The sequence below is a fragment of the Anolis sagrei genome, chromosome X (genome assembly GCF_037176765.1).
Source record: "Anolis sagrei isolate rAnoSag1 chromosome X, rAnoSag1.mat, whole genome shotgun sequence".
NCBI lineage: Eukaryota > Metazoa > Chordata > Lepidosauria > Squamata > Dactyloidae > Anolis > Anolis sagrei.
The window spans coordinates 36737878-36761449 of NC_090034.1; the positions used below are offsets into that span (position 1 = coordinate 36737878).

The window sequence follows — 23572 nt, forward strand, 5'->3', positions numbered from 1 at the left end:
AGAAAAAGATGCAATGCAAAGATACAGGATGGGTGATGCCTGGCTCAACAACTGAACATGTGAAAGAGATCTTGGGAGTTGAACAACAAGTTGAACATGAGCCAAGAATGTGATCCATCCAGCCCATTACCTCCTCCGGGCATTCATTCAGAGGAGACACGTTATCCTTAGCTGTAGCTGTTTTGGAAGGCATGGAGAAATATATTTGGGTGTCATCAGCATACTGATAAAACCTTGCCCCATGCCTATGGATGATCTCTCCCAGCGGCTTCATGTAAGTATTAAAGAGCACTGGGGATAGAATGGCACCTTGTGGGACACCACATAACAGCTACTTTTTTGAGGAGCAGCTATCCCCAGGTAGCACCACCTGGAACCTGCCTGAGAGGTACAACCAGAACCACTGCAGCACATTGCCTCCGATTCCCAGATTCCCCAGCGTTCTAGAAAGATGGTTGATGGCATCAAAGGCCACTGAGAGGTCTAGAAACACCAGCAGGGACACACTCCCCCTGTCTGTGTTAAAATGGAGATCATCCACTAAGGCAACTCCATATCCTGCTTTGAAGCCAGTTTGAAATGGCTCAAGGAAGTGTGTGTCATCCAAGACCACCTGGAGTTGCAAAAATAGTGCTAGAAAATACTTTGCAACCATATAGATTTGCTCTTGCCCTGAAAGCCTTTTGGTTCCTATCCACTTGTGATGTTTTATGAGTTCAAAAAGTTCTGGTAGTCATTAGGTCAAACCTTAACTTAATAGTTTTTAGCACTCCAAATCTTAGTAGCCATGATGTCTGGGGGATTTTGGGAGCTGTCCCAAAGTGTAATTCTTTTAAGTTCTCCACATATACAGAGCAAGGGTCAACTGAAGGCATGTACAAGCAGTCTCCAAGTTACAAACACCTGACTTGCAAACAACTCATATTTAAGAATGGGGATGAGACAACAGGAAGTGAGGGTAGCCCTAGGAAGGGAAAATTACTCCTGAAAGAGTTATGATGGGAAAAAGGTGTCTCAACTGAAGCTTTTACACCATTCCTTAGAATCATAGAATCATAGAATCAAAGAGTTGGAAGAGACCTCATGGGCCATCCAGTCCAACCCCCTGCCAAGAAGCAGGAATATTGCATTCAAATCACCCCTGACAGATGGCCATCCAGCCTCTGTTTAAAAGCTTCCAAAGAAGGAGCCTCCACCACACTCCAGGGCAGAGAGTTCCACTGCTGAACGGCTCTCACTGTCAGGAAGTTCTTCCTCATGTTCAGATAGAATCTCCTCTCTTGTAGTTTGAAGCCATTGTTCCGCATCCTAGTCTCCAGGGAAGCAGAAAACAAGCTTGCTCCCTCCTCCCTGTGGCTTCCTCTCACATATTTATACATGGCTATCATGTCCCCTCTCAGCCTTCTCTTCTTCAGGATAAACATGCCCAGCTCCTTAAGCTGCTACCCATAGGGCTTGTTCTCCAGATCCTTTATCATTTTAGTCGCTCTGGACACATTCCAGCTTGTCAATATCTCTCTTGAATTGTGGTGCCCAGAATTGGACACAATATTCCAGATGTGGTCTAACCAAAGCAGAATAGAGGGGTAGCATTACTTCTCTGGACCTAGACACTATGCTCCTATTGATGCAGGCCAAAATCCCATTGGCTTTTTTTGCCGCCACATCACATTGTTGGCTCATGTTTAACTTGTTGTCCACAAGGACTCCAAGATCTTTTTCACACGTACTGCTCTCAAGCCAGGCATCCCCCATTCTGTATCTTTGCATTTCATTTTTCCTGCCAAAGTGGAGTATCTTGCATTTGTCACTGTTGAACTTCATTTTGTTAGTTCTGGCCCATCTCTCTAATCTGTCAAGATCGTTTTGAATCCTGCTTCTGTCCTCTGGACTATTGGCTATCCCTCCCAATTTGGTGTCGTCTGCAAACTTGATGATCCTGCCTTCTAACCCTTCATGTAAGTCATTAATAAAGATGTTGAACAGGACCGGGCCCAGGACGGAACCCTGCGGCACTCCGCTCGTCACTTCTTTCCAGGATGAAGAGGAAGCATTGGTGAGCACCCTCTGGGTTCGTCCATTTAACCAATTACAGATCAACCTCACCGTAGTTTTGCCTAGCCCACATTGGACTAGTTTCCTTGTTACTATTACAAGCCAAATTTTTCAAAATCCAATTATCACAGGGACGGAAAGTAAAGTGAAATCTTCTGAACAGAGGCACAGACAGCAAAACAAACTACACAAGAGTGTTAACCCTTCCCTCTGCTATCCAAAGCTTATATATAAATATATTGTCTTGTTTGAAACTTGGGGACCTCCTGTACTTCTGGATAGGAGGTTGTTATGTACACTTAGGTTGCCTCTAGCTTATAACATGTTTTCTCCAGAAAATTTTTGGCTCCCAGTTATGACCCAAATTCCAATCCCTGTACTTTACTATTGCCCCCTACGTAGAGATATAGTGTTCCACCCTTTATCCCCAATTTTGTCATCTGGCACTTGCACTTTATCTATCAGCCCTTCCTCACAACTGATTGTATCACACACACCCCTCCCGCTCGAGTCCAGAACTGTGTTGCTAGTTCAGGCTACTGGTTGTCTGTTTTTTTTTAAAAATAATCTTTATTGAGGTTTTCATATGATAAAAACAACTAATACCACAAGATTCCAGTCAACACATAAAAACACTCATACGGGGGGATTGGGGGATAAGGATAGCTGGTTGAGGGTGGGATACCAGGGGAGGGGGGGGGGTAGGAGAGGGACAGGGGGAGGTAGGGTTGGTTAGGGTACTACATGTCATTCTGTTCTCTCTACCATACATCATAGAGACAATAACAATACATAAGCTTAAAAAAGACTTCCTATTTTGTGTCCTGTCGGAGAATCTTTTGTTGCTTGTTTTTGGGAAGGGCCCCCAGTCGACCCTTGTGGGTCTGGGGGTCCTCTGACCCTTTCTCTCTTTTTTCACCCTGTTTTCTCAAAAGTTTATCTGTGTTTCTTAGTCCTTATGGAACTTGAGTAGTTCCATCTTTTAGGTATGATTTTTCGTATTCTTCCACTGCTTTCCAGTTTGTAAATTTTATTGGTGAACCGGAGCTTCTTTTCAGGTAGAATGTTAGCTTGTCCATATTTTTGATATCGTTGAGGCTACTGGTTGTCTGTTTGATGGTTGTTTTTATATTGTGTTATGCCATTGTTGTTGTTGTTTTGAATTTTTTTAATTATAAGTACATTTTAATGATTAGCCCATTGGCCGTATCAGAAACACATACAGTACAACATAAGTTAAAATAAACAAGCTGTTAACAAGGTCCTGATCCAAATCAAATATCTGCATCACCGTTGTTGTTTTATTTTGCTTGTTGCTGTTTTTATTAATTTTAATGTGTTATTTGTAGATGTGTAGATGGAGGCAGGGTAAAAAAATAAAGTTATTATATTATTATTAATAATAATATTTATTTAGAAAACGTTTGCCAATATGTGTGACTTACCCAATTCTCAAACCACTGTACCCTACTGGCTCTCACCCAAACAGGAGGGATGATGAACAAAGTTCCAAGAATGGCCATTGCTTTCATTCAAGTCCTAATTGAGGCTGCTCAAACTGGTTAGAATTATTTTCTCCTTATACAGGAAAGACACTCGAGATGCTCCAGATGCCAATGTTGTTTATGTATTTATTATTTCATCTTTTCTGCACTCCTTTGTTCCATTTACATAGATAATGTGGTAGACCAGATCTAAATCTGTGGTGTAAACATTTATGTACAGCTGTTATCTAATTATGGAAACTCCATTTAGAATCCATTTAAAGATCTGAATGTTTAATGTGTAATGAAGTAATTGGTCACATAATTAATCAATTCATGTGTTGAATCCTAAATTTTAGCTCTTTGTGTATGTGACAATGAAGTTACCTTTCTAAGGTTGCTGTTATCTGAGTACTTAGAAGACTTGTGGGATTTTTTGTTACAGGAAAGGTTGGGGACTCTAAGGTCTACTTGATGTACGAAACTAATGACAGACAGCCTGTTAACAATGTTGTCTCACTTATGTGCTTACATAAACACACAGGGAATAATTTCTTAACAACTATGAATGGATTGGCATTCCATTTGTCCATAGGAAAGGAGGCACAAACTGGTTGCTAAACTGCTTAAGAGATAAAAGCTTTCTTGTGTCCACATGATTATCTCCCTATGCAGTGGAACCACAAATCTACTGCAACACAGCAATTGATGTTTTGTTCTGTTTTCATAAGTCTTGCAAAAAGAACATGTTGCTAGGTCTACAGCAACACTTTAATAATAATAATAATAATAATAATAATAATAAATCTTTATTTATATGCCGCTTTTCTCCCACAAAGAGACCCAAAAAAGCTTCCAACATGTTAAAATACAATAAAACAGCAATCGAACACACAAATATAAGACATTATAAACAATCAATGTAAAACATAACTAAGCATTTAAAATCATATTTAGTATAGAGCTGTCTTAACACATCTTGCCAATATACTGCACAAACATTTCCAGGCTAAACAAAATTAAAACCCTCTAAACAACCAAACTGCTTTTAATGGAAACTTCATTGTCTGAACATTCTTAGATGCCTAATCAATATTGTGTGGCTAATTTATTTAAACAACAAATTTACTTCCAAGCAAGTGATGATGAATTGATACTTATAGTCTGTATTTTTTGCCCATGCAAGGATTAAGCTTTGATCTTACAGCACCAAAAAGGATGAGCTAACTTGTATAACTTGAGGAAACTTAAGCCATCAATAAAAGGAAACCCTGTCTCATTTCCTCTCACATATAAAGTCATCACAAATTTGTAAGCCATATGTAATTAAAGCAACCTGGGTGCAAAGTTTTTTTCTCTCTCTCTCTTCCAGACAAGCATGGATGGATTCTTTGTTTTGATATCAAACATCGTGATAGGTGGTACTGAAATGATTTTTTTTACTTATTCTGCTTTTAAAATATATTTTCTCTATTTTGTATCAATAGCTTTTTCATTATTTGGAAATTTCACTGATTATGAACTTAATTCAGTTGTCAGTTCCAATTAGACCAGAAACACTGAACAAATGGGGCTTATGTTGATTTCGTGGGTTTGAGCATAGTAAAACAAGATGTACATTTTATACACACTGCAATACGTTGGGTGAATGAGCTAAAGTGGATACGAATGGGACGTCCTGCATCTACACACAGTGTTTACTCAGGAAATGAAAATCTAAAAAGAAATGGTGTGGGATTAATAGTGAGGAGAGATGTAGCAAAAGCCGTGAAAGGATATGATGCAAAATCTGACTGAATCGTATCAATAAGACTTCAGGGAAAATCTATCAATAAACCATAATCCAAGTTTATGTCCCAACTACAAGGATGGAATAAGAAAAAAAATTAAAATCAAAAGATGTTATGCTGGTGATAGATGATTGGAATGTGAATGCAGAAAACAGAGCAGAAAAAGTTAAAAGAAAAATTGATCTAGGATCAGGAAATAAAGCAAGATATAGCCTGATTTAATATTGCAATACTAATAGTTCGTTCATTGCAAACATATGCTTCAATACATGAACATCACCTGATGGCATTATAGAAATCAAACAGACTGCATAATTGGAAGCAGAAGATGGAGAAGTTCAATTCTCTCTGAAACAACAAGCCCAGAAACAGACAGTGGCAGAAGTAATGAACTACTAACATTAAAAATATAATAAAGCTAAATAACAACACTAAACCAACCATTGTGCTAAATTTGAACCTGAAGAACATTCCCGCAGAACTGAAAGAGAATGTAGAAACAGATTTACCCCAATAAATCTAATTGACTGGGAACCAGAAGAATTCTGGACTGAAGTTAAGGATACTGCTGGGAAGCAGGAAATTTAAAGATTGGGGATGCTCTGTGATCAGGAGATCTATGACCATTACATGACCAAGTGGAAACATTATTATTACAAAATTTCCATGAAACATAAATCAACTCAATTTAAGAAACCCAGAAAGCCTCTAAATTTTTTGAAATAACACCCAACAGATGATGTTGCAAGCAGTTAAATTATGATCAGTCAATGTACCAAAATATTATGAACAACTTTCTAAACTTTAGTCATCTGCAATATGTGCTTCAAATCAGAAAATAAAAATCTTCTTCAATTTGCAAGAATGCAAGAAAGGAACTACTGCCAATTAGAAATGCTAAAAACAATTAATTAAAATTAAATTAAGCAAGGAACTTCATTTAAAATTTCTGTGAAGGCAAACAAAGAATCCTTGTTTGATGCCATGTGGCATCAAGCTTTGGATTGCTATGCTAAATGCTCCTTGGTTTTCATTCTATTTTGAAGAAACAACTTAGCAGAGAAACATGAAAATCCAAATAGCTTTACAGTGCAATTATGATTTCTGCCTCCATTATTCTTTCTTCACCTCCATTAAACAGATGCCCAAAAGACATTTAAACAATATAGATGGAAGAGAATTTAGTTTTGTCACTTACTTTACAGGTAAAATCAGAGAATGCTATCATGTTCTTGCACAGCTATTTATCAGTGGAAAAAAAAAAACCTATCCAAAACCAAACCAACTAGAGATCAATTGCTCTTTTATTTAAAAATCTCCAAAAACAACCCCAGCCCCGCAAAAAAACATTTTGCACTCATCTGACTGAAAAGTTGAGATGTATTTTTTTTACATATAATTACTATGAAAAACCTTTATAAACTGAACTTTATTGTGTAGCTTTAGAGTTTTGGCAAAGCAAAACTGGAAAATCTTGATATTTAGTTGACAAATTTTTACACTGACCTTTGTGTCAACTGTAGACCTAATCTGTCTTCAAACAAAAGTCCAACTTGAAAACAACAGATCTTTATTGAAAATACAGTAAGAGTACTACATGATATTGTTGTCCAACCTGAAGATTTCTGTAAGCGTACACTCTATAGAGGCTTAGCTTTCAAACCTTTTACACATTACAAAATCATTGGCCCACAGGACCCCCTCCGTTAATCCTTTCATGGTCTTTCTATAATTGGTCACTCAAGCTAAACATGACATCATCCATCTGAGTTCCAGCTTCACATGAGAACGACCTTGGATCTCAGGGCTTTCGTACTCCCTTTCCCCCCAGGAGTCTAGTAATAGTGATAAGCAGTGCCAGTTTCTCACTAACTATAATATGCAGCTGTGTACTCTATCAGCTACAATACATCTAACAATTAATTGTAAGTACAGGCTATCCCTGAGTTACAAATGTCTGATTTACATATAACTCCTGGTCACAAATGGGGGCGAGACAACGGAGAGAGGAAATCTGCCCCTTGGAAGGGAAATCCATTCCTGTAAGAGTTATTATGGGGGAAAGGTGTCTCCTCTGAAGCTTCCTCGCCAATCCTTGTTTCCACGACAATCCAAAATTTTCAAAATCCAACTGTCACAGGAACAGAAAGTGAGGTAAAATCTTCTGAACATAGACACAGACAGCAAAACAAACATAACAGGGGTGTTAACTCTTTCCTATGCTATCCAAAGCATGCACACGTGCACATACACATACTCACACACTCACTCACACATACACGGAGTTACACTTAAAAAAGGTACCTGTTCTGACTTACATACAAATTTACCTCAAGAACAAACCTACAGAACCAATCTTGTTCATAACTTGGGGATTGCCTCTATAGATAGATAGATAGATAGATAGATAGATAGATAGATAGATAGATGAATAAATAAATAAATAAATGTAGTGTTCGTTTGTGGGATTAACAGAACTCAAAAACCACTAGACGAATTGACACCAAATTTGGACACAAGACACCTAACAACCCAATGTAAGTCCTTCACTAAAAAAAAAAATATGATTTTGTCATTTGGGAGTTGTAGTTGCTGGGATTTATAGTTCACTTACAATCAAAGCATTCTGAACCCCACCAATGATGGAACTGAACCAAACTTGGCTCACAGTTCTCCCATGACCAACAGAAAATACTGGGTTTGGTGGGCAGTGTCCTTTGGTTTGGGAGTTGTAGTTCACCTACATCCAGAGATCACTGTGGACTCAAACAATGATGGATCTGGACCAAACTCTACACGAATACTCAATATGCCCAAATGTGAACACTGGTGGAGTTTGGGGTAAATAGAATCTTGACATTTGGGAGTAGTAGTTGCTGGGATTTATAGTTCACCTACAATCACAGAGCATCCTGAACCCCACCAATGATAGAATTGGGCCAAACCTCCCACACAGAACCCCCATTTGGACCACAGCAACGTGTGGCAGGGGACGACTATATAAATAAAAATGTAATGTTCGTTTGTGGGATTAACATAACTCAAAAACCACTGGATGAACTGACACCAAATTTGGACACAAGACACCTAACAACCCAATGTATGTCCTTCACTCAAAAAAAACAATGAAAACAAAAAGCAGAAAGGACTACTAAACTGCATGTCCACAAAGGAGAAACTGCATGCACATAAAGAGACCCATGGCCACGGCCCCTCTTCCTTGACAGCCGGCTGTTAAAGCATGAGGAGCAGAGGCGGCCCAACCCGGAAAGCGGATTACGCAAATGCGTAGGGCACTTGGACCCAGAGGCGCCGGCACAGCAGCCGAAGTTGCCTGGGAAATACTGCGCCTGCGCATGTGCTTGTGGCTCTCAGTGAGAGAGCACAAAGCTGCACGTGCTGCACATGGGCGCGGGCTCTGCAGCACAGTGAGAGAATAAGTTTGCCAGTTTAAAGACAGAGTCAATCCAGGAGGAAGAAGAGCAGGTTGGCAAATTTAATGTCTATTAAAATGCTAGTCCCCAACAGCCTCAGGCTGTTGTGCATTAAACTTCACACCAGAAGCTGGGAGTGTGTTTAAATCCAGTTCTTTCAATGGGATCTTAAGTTGTGCACTAAACCTCTTGAGGCATCAGAAGGAAGGAGTGTATTTAAATCCAGTTCTTTCAATGGGATCTTAACAATGTGAACTAAACCTCTTGAGGCATCAGAAGGAAGGAGTGTATTTAAATCCACTCCTTTCAATGGGATCTTAACAATGTGCACTAAACCTCTTGAGGCATCAGAAGGAAGGAGTGTATTTAAATCCAGTTCTTTCAATGGGATCTTAACAATGTGAACTAAACCTCTTGAGGCATCAGAAGGAAGGAGTGTATTTAAATCCACTCCTTTCAATGGGATCTTAACAATGTGCACTAAACCTCTTGAGGCATCAGAAGGAAGGAGTGTATTTAAATCCACTCCTTTCAATGGGATCTTAACAATGTGCACTAAACCTCTTGAGGCATCAGAAGGAAGGAGTGTATTTAAATCCACTCCTTTCAATGGGATCTTAACAATGTGCACTAAACCTCTTGAGGCATCAGAAGGAAGGGGTGTATTTAAATCCACTCCTTTCAATGGGATCTTAACAATGTGCACTAAACCTCTTGAGGCATCAGAAGGAAGGAGTGTATTCAAATCCACTCCTTTCAATGGGATCTTAACAATGTGCACTAAACCTCTTGAGGCATCAGAAGGAAGGAGTGTATTTAAATCCACTCCTTTCAATGGGATCTTAAAAATGTGCACTAAACCTCTTGAGGCATCAGAAGGAAGGGGTGTATTTAAATCCACTCCTTTCAATGGGATCTTAACAATGTGCACTAAACCTCTTGAGGCATCAGAAGGAAGGGGTGTATTTAAATCCACTCCTTTCAATGGGATCTTAAAAATGTGCACTAAACCTCTTGAGGCATCAGAAGGAAGGAGTGTATTTAAATCCACTCCTTTCAATGGGATCGTAACAATGTGCACTAAACCTCTTGAGGCATCAGAAGGAAGGGGTGTATTTAAATCCACTCCTTTCAATGGGATCTTAACAATGTGCACTAAACCTCTTGAGGCATCAGAAGGAAGGGGTGTATTTAAATCCACTCCTTTCAATGGGATCTTAACAATGTGCACTAAACCTCTTGAGGCATCAGAAGGAAGGAGTGTATTCAAATCCACTCCTTTCAATGGGATCTTAACAATGTGCACTAAACCTCTTGAGGCATCAGAAGGAAGGAGTGTATTTAAATCCACTCCTTTCAATGGGATCTTAACAATGTGCACTAAACCTCTTGAGGCATCAGAAGGAAGGGGTGTATTTAAATCCACTCCTTTCAATGGGATCTTAAAAATGTGCACTAAACCTCTTGAGGCATCAGAAGGAAGGGGTGTATTTAAATCCACTCCTTTCAATGGGATCTTAAAAATGTGCACTAAACCTCTTGAGGCATCAGAAGGAAGGGGTGTATTTAAATCCACTCCTTTCAATGGGATCTTAAAAATGTGCACTAAACCTCTTGAGGCATCAGAAGGAAGGAGTGTATTTAAATCCACTCCTTTCAGTGGGATCGTAACAATGTGCACTAAACCTCTTGAGGCATCAGAAGGAAGGGGTGTATTTAAATCCACTCCTTTCAATGGGATCTTAAAAATGTGCACTAAACCTCTTGAGGCATCAGAAGGAAGGAGTGTATTTAAATCCACTCCTTTCAATGGGATCTTAACAATGTGCACTAAACCTCTTGAGGCATCAGAAGGAAGGAGTGTATTCAAATCCACTCCTTTCAATGGGATCTTAACAATGTGCACTAAACCTCTTGAGGCATCAGAAGGAAGGAGTGTATTTAAATCCACTCCTTTCAATGGGATCGTAACAATGTGCACTAAACCTCTTGAGGCATCAGAAGGAAGGGGTGTATTTAAATCCACTCCTTTCAATGGGATCTTAAAAATGTGCACTAAACCTCTTGAGGCATCAGAAGGAAGGAGTGTATTTAAATCCACTCCTTTCAATGGGATCTTAACAATGTGCACTAAACCTCTTGAGGCATCAGAAGGAAGGAGTGTATTTAAATCCACTCCTTTCAATGGGATCGTAACAATGTGCACTAAACCTCTTGAGGCATCAGAAGGAAGGAGTGTATTTAAATCCACTCCTTTCAATGGGATCTTAAAAATGTGCACTAAACCTCTTGAGGCATCAGAAGGAAGGGGTGTATTTAAATCCACTCCTTTCAATGGGATCTTAAAAATGTGCACTAAACCTCTTGAGGCATCAGAAGGAAGGGGTGTATTTAAATCCACTCCTTTCAATGGGATCTTAAAAATGTGCACTAAACCTCTTGAGGCATCAGAAGGAAGGGGTGTATTTAAATCCACTCCTTTCAATGGGATCTTAAAAATGTGCACTAAACCTCTTGAGGCATCAGAAGGAAGGAGTGTATTTAAATCCACTCCTTTCAATGGGATCTTAAAAATGTGCACTAAACCTCTTGAGGCATCAGAAGGAAGGGGTGTATTTAAATCCACTCCTTTCAATGGGATCTTAAAAATGTGCACTAAACCTCTTGAGGCATCAGAAGGAAGGGGTGTATTTAAATCCACTCCTTTCAATGGGATCTTAAAAATGTGCACTAAACCTCTTGAGGCATCAGAAGGAAGGGGTGTATTTAAATCCACTCCTTTCAATGGGATCTTAAAAATGTGCACTAAACCTCTTGAGGCATCAGAAGGAAGGAGTGTATTTAAATCCACTCCTTTCAGTGGGATCGTAACAATGTGCACTAAACCTCTTGAGGCATCAGAAGCAGGGAGCATGTTTAAATCCACTTCTTTTCATGGATCCAGTTAGAAGGGATTCCAAGAGCCAGCTAGTTCAACCCTATTCCTGTTTTAAGGAATACCCAATCCAAATACTCCAGACAAATTATAGAATCATAGAGTTGGAAGAGACCTCATGGGCCATTCAGTCCAAGCCCCTTCCAAGAAGGAGGAAATCCCATTCAAAGCACTCCTGATAGATGGCCATCCAGCCTCTGCTTAAAAGTTTCTAAAGAAGGAGCCTCCACCACACTCCAGGGCAGAGAGTTCCACTGCTGAACAGCTCTCACAGTTAGGAAATTCTTCCTCATATTCAGGTGGTTTCATGTAGTTTGAAGCCATTGTTCCACATCTTAGTCTCCAGGACAGCAGAAAACAAGCTTGCTCCCTCCTCCCTGTGGCTCCCCCTCACATATTTATACACAGCCCTCATCATGTCTCCCCTCAGCCTTCTCTTCTGCAGGCTAAACATAACCAGCTCTTTAAACGGCTCCTCATAGGGCTTGTTCTCCAAACCCTTAATCATTTTAGTCTCCCTCCTCTGGACACCTTGCAGCTTGTCAACATCTCCCTTCAATTGCAGTGCCCAGAATTGAACACAGTTTGATTCCAGGTGTGGTCTGACCAAGTAAGAATATAATAGAAGGGGTAGCATGACTTCCCAGGATCTAAATGACCATTCAGCTTCTGTTTCATACCACCACCACCCACTCCCCACAGGGGAGGGTTGCTGCCTCCTGCAGAATTCTGGGGTTTGTAGTTTAGTGAGGTTGTTAAAGTGATTAAAGTGTGTCTGCTTGTCTCCCTCTTCCCTGGCTGAGGTCAGAGGGGTCCTAACGCTTGCCCTCTCCTCTTCTTATTCCCAGTTTTTCAAAAACAGAAAAAAATGGCAATTCCTGGGTTATTTGAAAGGGGGATTGTTTGTTTTTTGGAAGTCAGGGTTGACTAATATCATATGCTACACAATGTCTTAGGAAGAAAACCCTCAGTCTTTTTTAAATGAATGTTTCCAATTAGTGTTTCTTTGTATTGTCTCTTGTTTTCTAAAGTTGTAATTTGTATTTATTTTACTCTTGGTAACTGAGGGTGATATATACATTTTAGGACCTAAAAGTACCAACTCCCTTCTGATTTTGGAAGCTAAGCAGAGTCAGCCTTAGTTAGTACTTGGGTAACAGAAAATGTCCAGCAAAAAAAGCCATCAGGAGCATTTCATCGTAAAAGTTGCAGCATTCCAAAGAAGATGAGACTCAAGCTAAAACATTGCAAAGGCTTTTAACGACTTCACCATCATGTGCTACAAGAAACATGGAGACAACTAAATTGACTGAATCAGATCATTACTATGACGACAAGATACCAATATCTGAGCCTCTACCTGGACCATCAACAAGTCAAGACCATCTGACAGTTACTACAGCAACACCATTAGCCCCTTCAATTATTGGTTGTGACATAACTGGGAGCGACACTGAAGATGTGGATGATCCTTTATTAAGAGATGTAGTCCTGCCATCTAGTAGTCAGCAAACAGGGGCGGCTCAACCATTTGCAGTATAGTTGATTTTGCCCAGGGGCACTCTTGGGGGAAAATAGACCTTGACATATGCGAGTTGTAGTTACTGGGATGTATAGTTCACCTAAAATCAAAGAGCATTCTGAACTCCACCAATGATGGAATTGAACCAAATAGGGCACACAGAACTTCCATGACGAACAGAAAATATATATCAGTGATTAGTGGGGGGGGGGGGGAGATTCTGTTTGCTTACCATTGAAAATTACCTAGGGCCGCCTCTGATGAGGAGCCAGGTGCGCGTGCATGGCCAGACACACACACACACACACACACAAGCGAGAGTGGCCACCATGGGAGTGGAGGTGGAGGCTTGCCGCATGGAGCCCCTTCTCTTTCCCTGCTATGTCAGGAGGGCAGCCTCCTCCTCCTCCTTTCCCTGTTGGAAGAGGAAGGGGCGGATGAATGGCAGCGGCAGAACCCCCAGGTAAGGAAGAAGGGGAGGAGGAGGAGGCGAGGAAGTTTGAGGGTACTTGAGTGAAGGATCTTCCTTTTCTCCCTCACTCCCTTCCCTTCTTTCCTCCCTTTCCTTCCTTCCTTTTTTTCCTTTCCTTCCTTCCTTCTCCTCCCTTCCCTTCTTTCCCTCCTTCCCTTCTTTCCTGTTCCTCCTTCCTTCTTCCTTTCCTTCCTTTCCTTCTTTTCCTCCCTCCCTTTCCTCCTTCTTTCCCTTTCTTAATTTCCTTCCTCTTCATTTCCTTCCCTCCCTCCTTTCTTCATCCCCCTCCTCCCTTTCCCTCCTACCTTCTTCCTTCCTTCCCTTCCTTCCTTTCTTCCAGTCCCTCCTTCTTTTTTTCCTTCCCTTCTTTCCCTCCCTCCCTTTTTCCTTCCTTCCTGTTTCTCCTTCCTTCCTTCCTTCCTTCCTTCCTTCCTTCTTCCCTTCCTTCTTTCTATGTAAGATATAAATACAATATTAAATGGGACAGTCAAGAAGTAACGAGAGAAGGAGGGAAAGAAGGAAGGAAGGAGGGAAAGGGGGAAAGAAGGAAGGAGAGAAGGAGGGAGGGGGAAAAGGAAGGAAGGAAACAAAGATAGAAAAGCAAGGAAGGAGAGAAGGAAATAAAAAAGTGAAAGGAAAAAGAGAGGGAAGGAAGGAGAGAAGGAACTAAAGATAGCGAAGGAAGGAAGAATGTAACCAAAGAGCAAAGAAAGGGAGGTAAGAAACAGGTAGAGATGGAAGAAAGAAGAGAAATAGGGAAAGAAAAAGAAAAAAGGAAGGAAAGAAGGAGGGAAGGAGAGAAAGAGGGAGGGAAGGTTGGCCACAGCAACACGTGGCGGGTACAGCTAGTATATATATGTGTGTGTATATGTGTGTGTGTGTGTATATAGGCAGGAATTACACTTAAAATGTACCTGTCTGTACATTTTGTTTGTAACCCGGGGACTGCTTGTACATCTAAACCATAAGGTGTATATTGTCAAAGTTTAGCAGTGAAAAGGCAACACAGTTTTCCCCATGGCAGGTCCAAGGCATAAGATCCTGACACTTTGTCAAAATTGATCCTAGGATGGTTTACAACAGGGCTTCCTGTCATGCCTCCCTCTGAGCTATCAGCGGTGTGAAAGTGTTTGGGGAGGAGCTGGGCAGATCTGCCGCTCAGTCGCTCGAGATAAGACAAGCAGCAAACGCTAGATGCTGGGAGCAGCATCCGTCACTCACTTCATTTGAAAGACACCTCAGTCAGCCAGAACACTTTGCCTCTTTTTTTCTGGAAACTTGGATTTGTCTTGTTTTTTTACAGCTACAGATTGATTTCTCTACGTTTTGATCTCTGAACTGCTAATTACCCACTGGGTTTCTCTCTTCTCCAAGTGACAACACTTTAAAAGCCATCTGATGAAGGGGACCAGTAACATTTCCTTCAATGAGCTCAGGACTGCCACCATATTTATTGCCCACTGGCTACTGTTGGTTCTTTCTTTCTTTTTTTGAAAAAGTACCAGGAACCTAAGTGACTGGCAGTGACTCATAAAATGGAAAGCACGTGACTTTTTAATGCTATAGAATAGTCGTAGCACTTCCTCTCCTTTGTATGGCACGGATAAGGAGAATGGAGGCACCCCCTTCCTGATTTAATCGAATCAGAGTTTACTTCATTCAAGCTGGAGAGAATTGTGGTTAGGAAGCAATTACTTGTTGAAACAAGCCAACATCAGACCATGCTGGATGACGAGACAGAAGTATGAGAATCCAAGACCCAATCTGTAGCACTAAATTACCGTTCAATATTTTTGAAGCAAGTCTGTTACAGAAATAGTAGTCCAGCCTGCAGTTTAGAACCTCATTTACTTCCAAAAATGCCTCCACAAAGCACTTTCAGACCAAAACCAATTAAAGTAAGTATTGCCATGTTTGACTGTTTCTTTCTTTGCTCTTTTCTTTTAAGAGTTGGAAAAGCTGGAACAATTTTTAATGGACAAACATTACAGCAAATTACAGCTTACATTAAACACACACACACACACACAAAGTATATAAAATATGTGGCAAATAACGGGTCAATAAAAGGATGGTTTGGATTTATACAGCCAACCGTGTGTTATATTCAGCTATGATCTTTGGATTTCTAGCCATATGGTTTGCATCAACTGAAAGGCAACACAGCAAAGCCAAGAACCTCTAAAAATAAACTATTTAATACATTCTTAAACAGAGAAGTGGTTCTGGAGACATGACTGTGCTTTTTCTCAAAGAATAATTTTTATGCTGTGTATTCCTTCAATGTGTGTGAACATATAAAAAAGATGTAAACTTTCACAGTGAAATAGCAACAGACATTAAATTAAAGAATTAGGTGCAAAATGACTTACCGAATAACCTTTTCCTGAAAGCGATTGAGCAGAACTCTGTAGGAAGAAATGGAATGGAATTATAAGCAATGGAAAAAGTTGTAGATAAGGCCACACAGAAGGAAACAACCTGAACTTCCCTATCCATTCAGCTGTCAAGTGCCATTTCTGAGATAATTCTATCAAGAACAACAACTGCTGTTGCAAATCATGCTCATTTCACAAAGAAATGTTTACATGCCTGGCTATGTGGAAAATATTGTCATGTAAAGCAACTAGGCATGCTGAACCTTAGCCCACATAGATCTATAATGCTTCCTGCTATGAAATAAGAACAATGGAACCATATAGTCTCCCTGTTAGCCCTCTTCCCTACCATCACTGATGACTACTTACTTAAAATCTATTTGCAGAGCCAAGCTACACTGATGTCAAAGGTTGTTGAGATCCTTTAAACGGTCTGTAAGATGGGAAAACTGGAAAACGGTGCCCTATGAATGAATTATGGTGCTTCCCGAAGATGATTTATGGGAAGGTGGTTGATGTGTTATGTCCAGAGACCATCAGAATAACCAATTGCCTTAGACTACATAAATCCTTGACTCGGTTAGCTAAATACCTGTCTAGTTTGGTCAGGATTGCCATACTCCCAGTTTGGCTGGGTTTTACTTGGATTCTAAGCATGCCACCTGATGCCCAATTGGACCATCATCTATCCCAGATTACCAGCTTGCATTTTTAAAGTAAATCTCTAACACAGATATCTAGACATGAGAGAACAAGATGGAGGTCCTTTTCTGCAAAATTGCACTGCAAGAAAAAAAGTTTTCCCTGACTCTCAAGCAGGAAGGAAGAAAGAGTGCAATATAGGCAACGGAGTGTAAGAAGCAAGACTAAAAGGTATTGCAAGGGTGTGAGGCAAGAGAGGGAATGGGAAAGGGCACAAGATGCATGAATGGTAGTGGGCAAAAAAGCAAAGGGTTGGGCATATTGTGAGGGCATAAACTGAGGCAAGACAAGGAGTAGGAATCATAGCTGCAGTAGCTGCAGAACAGAAGGTTGAGGGGAGACATGATCACCATGATTAAATATTTTAAAGGCTCTCATATGGAAGAGGGAGCCATGGCTTCAAATGACAGGAAAGGAGATTCCACCTGAACATAAGGAAGAACTTGCTAACCATAAAAGCTATTCAAAAGTTGAACTCACTGACTTGGAATGAGTGGAGGTTTTTTCCTTCTCTTGAGGACTATAAACAGAGGCTGGATGGTCATTTATTGAAGCACTTTGCTTGTGCTTTTCCTGCCTGGCAGGAGGGAGCTGGACTAGATGACCCATGTGGTTTCTTCCAACTGTATTATTCTATGATTCTACGAATGTTTATAAGCTGCCCTAGAGGAAATGGAATGTGCCAATCAAAACACACCTGGCTCTCCAATATTTGTTCTGGTCCTGTTATTTAAGATATTGAACAATTAAACTTCCACTGATATCAGAGCTTGAGCAACACTTTCTGTTATGTCTGTGCAGTCACTGTAGCTGCAAAAAAGTGATCCTATGAACCTATAGTAGTATTTGAACCAGACTAACATATTTTAAACCTCTAATACTTTCCTTCATTGGCCAGTAAGACCTCAGAAAATCCAGACATGGATATTCTGCTTTACTAATTTAATAGTTGTACATGTTCCTCATGACAGACAGGAAACCATTTTTCAAATGGAGCCGGTGGCCTATGACACAGGAGGGATGCTGCTATCACACTCTGTTTGTGAGCTTCCAGGAAACCTGTAGGGGGTGCAGTGGGAATCAGACTGCTGGACCAGATAGATTCCTGGTCTGCCTTGTCTGACTCTTCTTCAGCCCTCTGGATTCTCAGTTTGATGGTAACCTGTGTATAGTTTCAGATTGCTGAAGGGGGCCAGAATGTTATAATGTTGGCTGATCTGCTTTATAGTGTAACTGAGAGAATAGTGTGTTGGCCACAGGCTATGCTGGTTTGAGGATAATCTTTGGAAAATCCTTGGCCACAGAAAATTAACATGTTGCAGAAAGATTATGCATAGGAGTATCATCCTTCATCCTTTGTTTTCTGTACTGAATATTCAGTTATGGCAGCCTACCCTCATAATCTGAAAAGCTGAACTATCATAGAGTTATTGCTTCTGGGAGAATGAAGCCATGGGATCTACAGACATGCTCTCTCAAGCCCTTAATTTTGTTTGCTTTATGATCAGTAGTCTGAAATAATTGGAAATTGCAATGCACATAGGTGTTGCAGCATTCATTTGTTTTCACTTTGCCCAGTTTGCAGTGCAAACCTACCAATGGTTAAGAGGACAAAGAGTAAGAGGAAATGCCATGTCACACTGGTTTATTGCTTCTTGGACATGTTTAAAGATATTAAAGTAAACTCTCAAGTCTATTGCTCGTCCAATACCGGTTTTATTATGTGGCTATGTGCAAATTTACCAGTAATGCAAGATTCCAATCAGCACCATTCTAAGCTTGCTTTATGATATGGCAATCCCCCAGAATGTTTTTATTGCCTCGGTCATATTTACTCACATTGAAATGGACACCGTTTTCCATTGTGGAAAAATCAGTGATGGAAGCTATCGCAAATACAAGATGAGTTTACTAATCCAAAAGGACAGAAAAGGAATAAATAGTGGGGAGCTGATGTAAACAAACCCTTATAATGTTCAGTTGCCACTCAATCCGGAACACTGAATTTGCAAGAACGATCTTGCCACACATTTTGCTTTGGACATGAATTAGCTGCTGTGATGTGCATTTGGTTTGCTGTTTATTAAACTTCGGTTTACCTGCAAAATCAACACGGCTTTAGTAAATGCTACTGCACTTTTACAATATCTGATCAAGGTGGATTATTTTCCAGAACACTGATCTTCCAAAGAAAACGAATTGTGAAGCCAAGGCTATGAACTTCCACCTTCTGTGGAAACAAGGTCAAGAATCCCATGCCAGGTTTGCATTGTACTATGCATCCATCATTTCCCTTCTTTAGATGATCTGTTCCTCATTCATGGGTTGCTTTGTTAACAGCACTTTAAAATATCATTATGGATATTTTAAGTATGTATTTGCATTTATTTTAAACACATTGTGTTGTAATGGTGCCAATGCTTAAACTATGTCATTAAAGACCACTACAGTGCAGTGATGTTTCAATTGCTAAGAGCTTGTGATGGTTCATAGAATGGGGAGAGAGGCTCACTCTAAAGCAGTGGAAGAGGATACCCCTGCTGCTCATGAGCTGTTCGTGTTAACAGCAGTGTATTTCATTACCTTATAGTGCAAAAAATGTGGTTTCAGGATATATTTAACCTGCTGATTCCAAAAATGACACCAATATTCCCCTATCAGTTCTAGTTTTTGAGATACATATGCCATATACTAGTTGCCCTCTGCTTGCCCACAGAAAGCCATGATAAGTATATCTAAGAAATTAGAGCTGATTGTTTTTGAATCAGTGCCCCAAATAACCCCTAAACACCAAGACATCATGAATTTTTTTAAATTGAGCTGTGCTATAGATTCATTTGACTAAAAAGAAAGGAATGAGTTATACATTTTTTGAGAATGTAACTACAATGTCAACTACCATATATACTCGAGTACAAGTGAACCCAAATATAAGTCGAGGTACCTAATTTTACCACAAAAAACTGGGAAAACGTACTGCCTCAAGTATTAGCCGAAGGTGGGGAATGCAGCAGCTACTGCAGCAGCTACTTAAAATTTCAAAAATAAAAATAAAAATAGATGCCAATAAAATCTCATTAACTGAGGCATCAGTAGATTAAATATTTTTGAATATTAAAATAAAACTGTAATGTAAGATAAGACTCTGATTAAATCATTATTCTAACCTTCTTCAATGTAAATGTGCTTACATATCCTTCCAATAAAAAATAGAGTAACATAATACATGTAATAATAACAATAATACATAGAGTAAAATATAAATGTAACAACAACAATCTAGTCATCACCATAGTTTATTTTAACTATGATATACATTTTGAGTAAAATGTTGTGTGTATATGAATAAGGAAAAGTGGGAAAGACTGGCTTGGGAAGGGCATGGGAAAGAAGGACTGGAAATGGGAAAAGGTTGGAATGGATAGGGATGGTTGAAAAAGTGGGAAAATGAGGTGGAAAGGGGGTGGCTGGAAAAGTAGGGCAGACTGGGGTGGGAAGGGCACACACAGGATGAGAGAGAAGGAAAGAAAGGTGCATGGGAGGTGAGGGAGACAGAGGGAAAGGTGCATGCAGGGCAAGGGAGAAGCAAAGAAAGAAAGGGGTGCGGGGGATGAAGGAGATGGAGGAAAAGCGTGTGCGAGATGAGGGAGAAGGGAAGAAAGGTGCATGGGGGGGAAGGGAGTCAAGAGTGAAAAGCACACGTGGGGTGAGGGAGAAGGAGGGAAAGATGCGGGGGGGGGGGAGAAGAAGGAAAGGAAGGTGCATATGGTGAGGGAGGAGGGAAAAGCACGCGTAGGGCAAGACAGGAGAAGAGAAAGGTGAGGAGCGAAAGAAGAGCTGGGTTGCTGTGCGGAGAGATGAGGGCCCTGGCAGGAAGGCGTGGGACTGAAAGAAGCCCTTTTTTCAGCCCCACGCCTTCCCGCCAGGAACTTCACCTGAGTACAAGCCAAGGGGGGCCCCTCCACATTTTTACTGGAGGTGACCAAATGATGCCTTCAGTAAAGGAGGATTAATTCGAGACAAAGCAGGAAAAACCTGCTTTATCCCAAATTAATTTTATAGCCCATAAGACACGTGTCTTTGTGAAAGGCCTGGGTGTAATGAGCTATGGGCCCTGTGTGAACAGGCCAATGGGAAGTCCTGGGAGTACGTGGGGGCCTGTCCATATACCCATCTTGCACCTTTTGGGCTCCTGGAGCCCAGAGATGCGAGATGCCCCCATTCCTTCCCCAAAACCCTTGAAAATAAAAAGGAAACTCATCAGGAGCCATTGGGCTTCTCCTCCTGCCTAAAGGAACATACCAATGACTCCCAAAAAGAAGGAGGGGGCCAAATAGCTCCTGGCTCCACCTGTCTTTTAGCGTGTCATTGATATGTTCTTTCAGGCAGGAGAAGCCAAATGGCTCTTGGTGAGCTTCCTTTTTAATCTTGAAGATATTTTTTTTTAGATGGCTGCATGTCATCCTGAAAATATTGGGGACATAATGTGGACAGCCAACTGGCAAAGCTTGTGTTTCCACCAGCGTGTGTGGATTTAACACCCTTTGGAGTGGGTTTCTTAAACCTGTTCAGAAGTGGGGTTAATGTATGTGTGGAGCCAGCCTAATTTGCTTTGAATGGCAACTAATTATTTCTTTAAAATAATTTCTCAAGTTCATCAGGGTTGCAAGTTTCATTGAAAATAGCAGGATTATGTTGCTAGAAAGTTTTAGTAAAAAAGGGAGGGGGTAGAGGAGACAAAAATCCAGCAGTTTTATTGCTAGTTCCCTGGTGAGATATTAAATGCACCACGTGGAATCCTTCAAAAGGCAGAAATGGCACAATAATTTGTAACACATGCACATTTTCTTTGGAAATTTCCCTGGAATTTCCAGAGGTAAAGGTTTCCAATGAAGAAAAATCTATTCTTCCTGTTTAAGATTAATGTTTCCTGGAACTGAACACTGGATGCTTTTACCCCCAACAAAAATCTGTTATTGACTATGTAAAGCTAGTAAAATTGGTGAATTCCTTGGATACAGCTCTTTAAATCCTTTCCAGCAGTTGGATGACTAGCAAGCAAACATTCCTTTCAAAGCTTATAGACACTTTTTGTGAACATTAAGTACAAGTTCTAAAAAGGAAGTGTAGATCTAAAATGCAGAAGGAGAAACAAGAGACACATATGAAGTGTCACGGTATGAGAACATAGCAGAATTTAACAGTAACTAGTTTAAATGACTTGTTTCTATCAATAAAGGAAGATACAGCTGTAGGGTCTCGTTTTCTGAAAGCCTCCAAAAAGAGGCTGGACAGTTACCTGCTGGGGATGCTCTAGCAGTCCAGCTACATTTCCTGCATTGGACTACTTGGTGGCCCATGGGGCCCCCTCCAGCTCTATGATCATAACATTATGAGAAACAGTGTCAATCTTTTTTCAGTGTGAGTGCAACTTGTAGTAACTTGTATTGCTATGGGGTCCTCACTCAATAGTGGAGGAGAAATTGCTGTGGTTCAGGAGCTGGCTCATGTTGTTTCATGGTCGGTTGTGGGGTTTTGGGTGAAGGCAAAATAAGATTGTGTTTTGTACTACTTGCAGCATTTAAGCTTATTTTTAAGATATTAAAAAGTTGCAAATAATTCCAAGGAAGAAAAAAAGTGGGAGATGTCTAAAGAAATCAAGGTGTATATACAAAGAGATTTCAGATGAGCTGAGATTGAAGATACGTGTATAAAAAATGAAAGAAGGGGAAAATCACCAAAGAAAAATACAAACAGTCAATACTTTGTAGGGCCACTCTATAGAGAGAATGGTAAAATGTTAACTGTGGTCAGAGAGAAGGCTGAACTGTTTAATCCCATTCTTGCTTGCTTCCGCTGAAGCTGGAGAAGGGCCCTTTTTGTTCCACAAGCTAAGACGAATCAACAGTATGATGTGGTAGCCAAAACAGTCAATGAAATCCTGTCCTGCATTATTTACCTACTTACTTAGGCCATCCCTCATAGCTTGAGGATGATTGTCTTCCAAATGTGGTGTCTTGGCAGTAGGTCATAGGTGGCTATGGAGCCTTATTCTTGATCTGCATGTTCTCCCGCAGTGAAGACATCGGTTTCCAGACGGAAGGCGGTCCCGGTCAGGGTTGGCTTGATGTGTCTTCCTCTTAGCATGTTTCGTGCCTCTTTGAATTCTGCAGCACTGCTGGTCACAGCTGACCTCCAGTTAGGGTGTTCAAAAGCCAGGGCTTCCCAGTTCTCAGTGTCTACTCCACAGTTTTTGAGGTTGGATTTAAGCCCACCTTTAAATCACTTTTCCTGTCCACCAACATTCCGTTTTCCATTCTTGAGTTCGGAGTAGAGTAACTGGTTTGGGAGACAGTGATCGGACATTCGGACAACGTGGCCAGTCCAGCCGAGTTGATGGCAGAGGAGCATCGCTTTAATGCTGGTGGTCTTTGCTTCTTCCAGCACGCTGACATTTGTCTGCCTATCTTCCCAAGAGATTTGCAGGATTTTTCGGAAGCAGCGCTGTTGGAATCATTCCAGGAGTTGCATATGACGTCTATAGACAGTCCACATTTTCTAGGCGTATAGCAGGGTTGGGAGGACAATGGCTTTATAAACAAGCCCTTTGGTTTCCCTATGGATGTCCCAGTCCTCAAACACTCTGCTTCATTCGGAAGAATGCTGCACTCACAGAGCTCAGGCGGTGTTGTATTTCAGTGTCAATGTTGACTTTTGTGGAGAGGTGGCTGTGGTGGCGTGGCTGGGCTGCATTAGAAAGGATATAATGCCTAGATCTAGGAAATGAGTAGTGTCGGTCT

General features: G+C 40.7%; 1 protein-coding gene across 12 annotated transcripts in view; it reads right to left on the bottom strand.

The window, feature by feature from the left end:
- Positions 1 to 23572, bottom strand: part of FBRSL1 (fibrosin like 1) — an 843044-nt gene that overhangs the window by 469242 nt on the left and 350230 nt on the right. For all 12 annotated transcript variants that reach the window (XM_060785676.2, XM_060785678.2, XM_060785683.2 and 9 more), the window contains exon 4: positions 16065 to 16100. In XM_060785676.2, coding sequence (XP_060641659.2) covers positions 16065 to 16100 — 36 coding nt within the window. The remainder of the gene's footprint in view (positions 1 to 16064; positions 16101 to 23572) is intronic.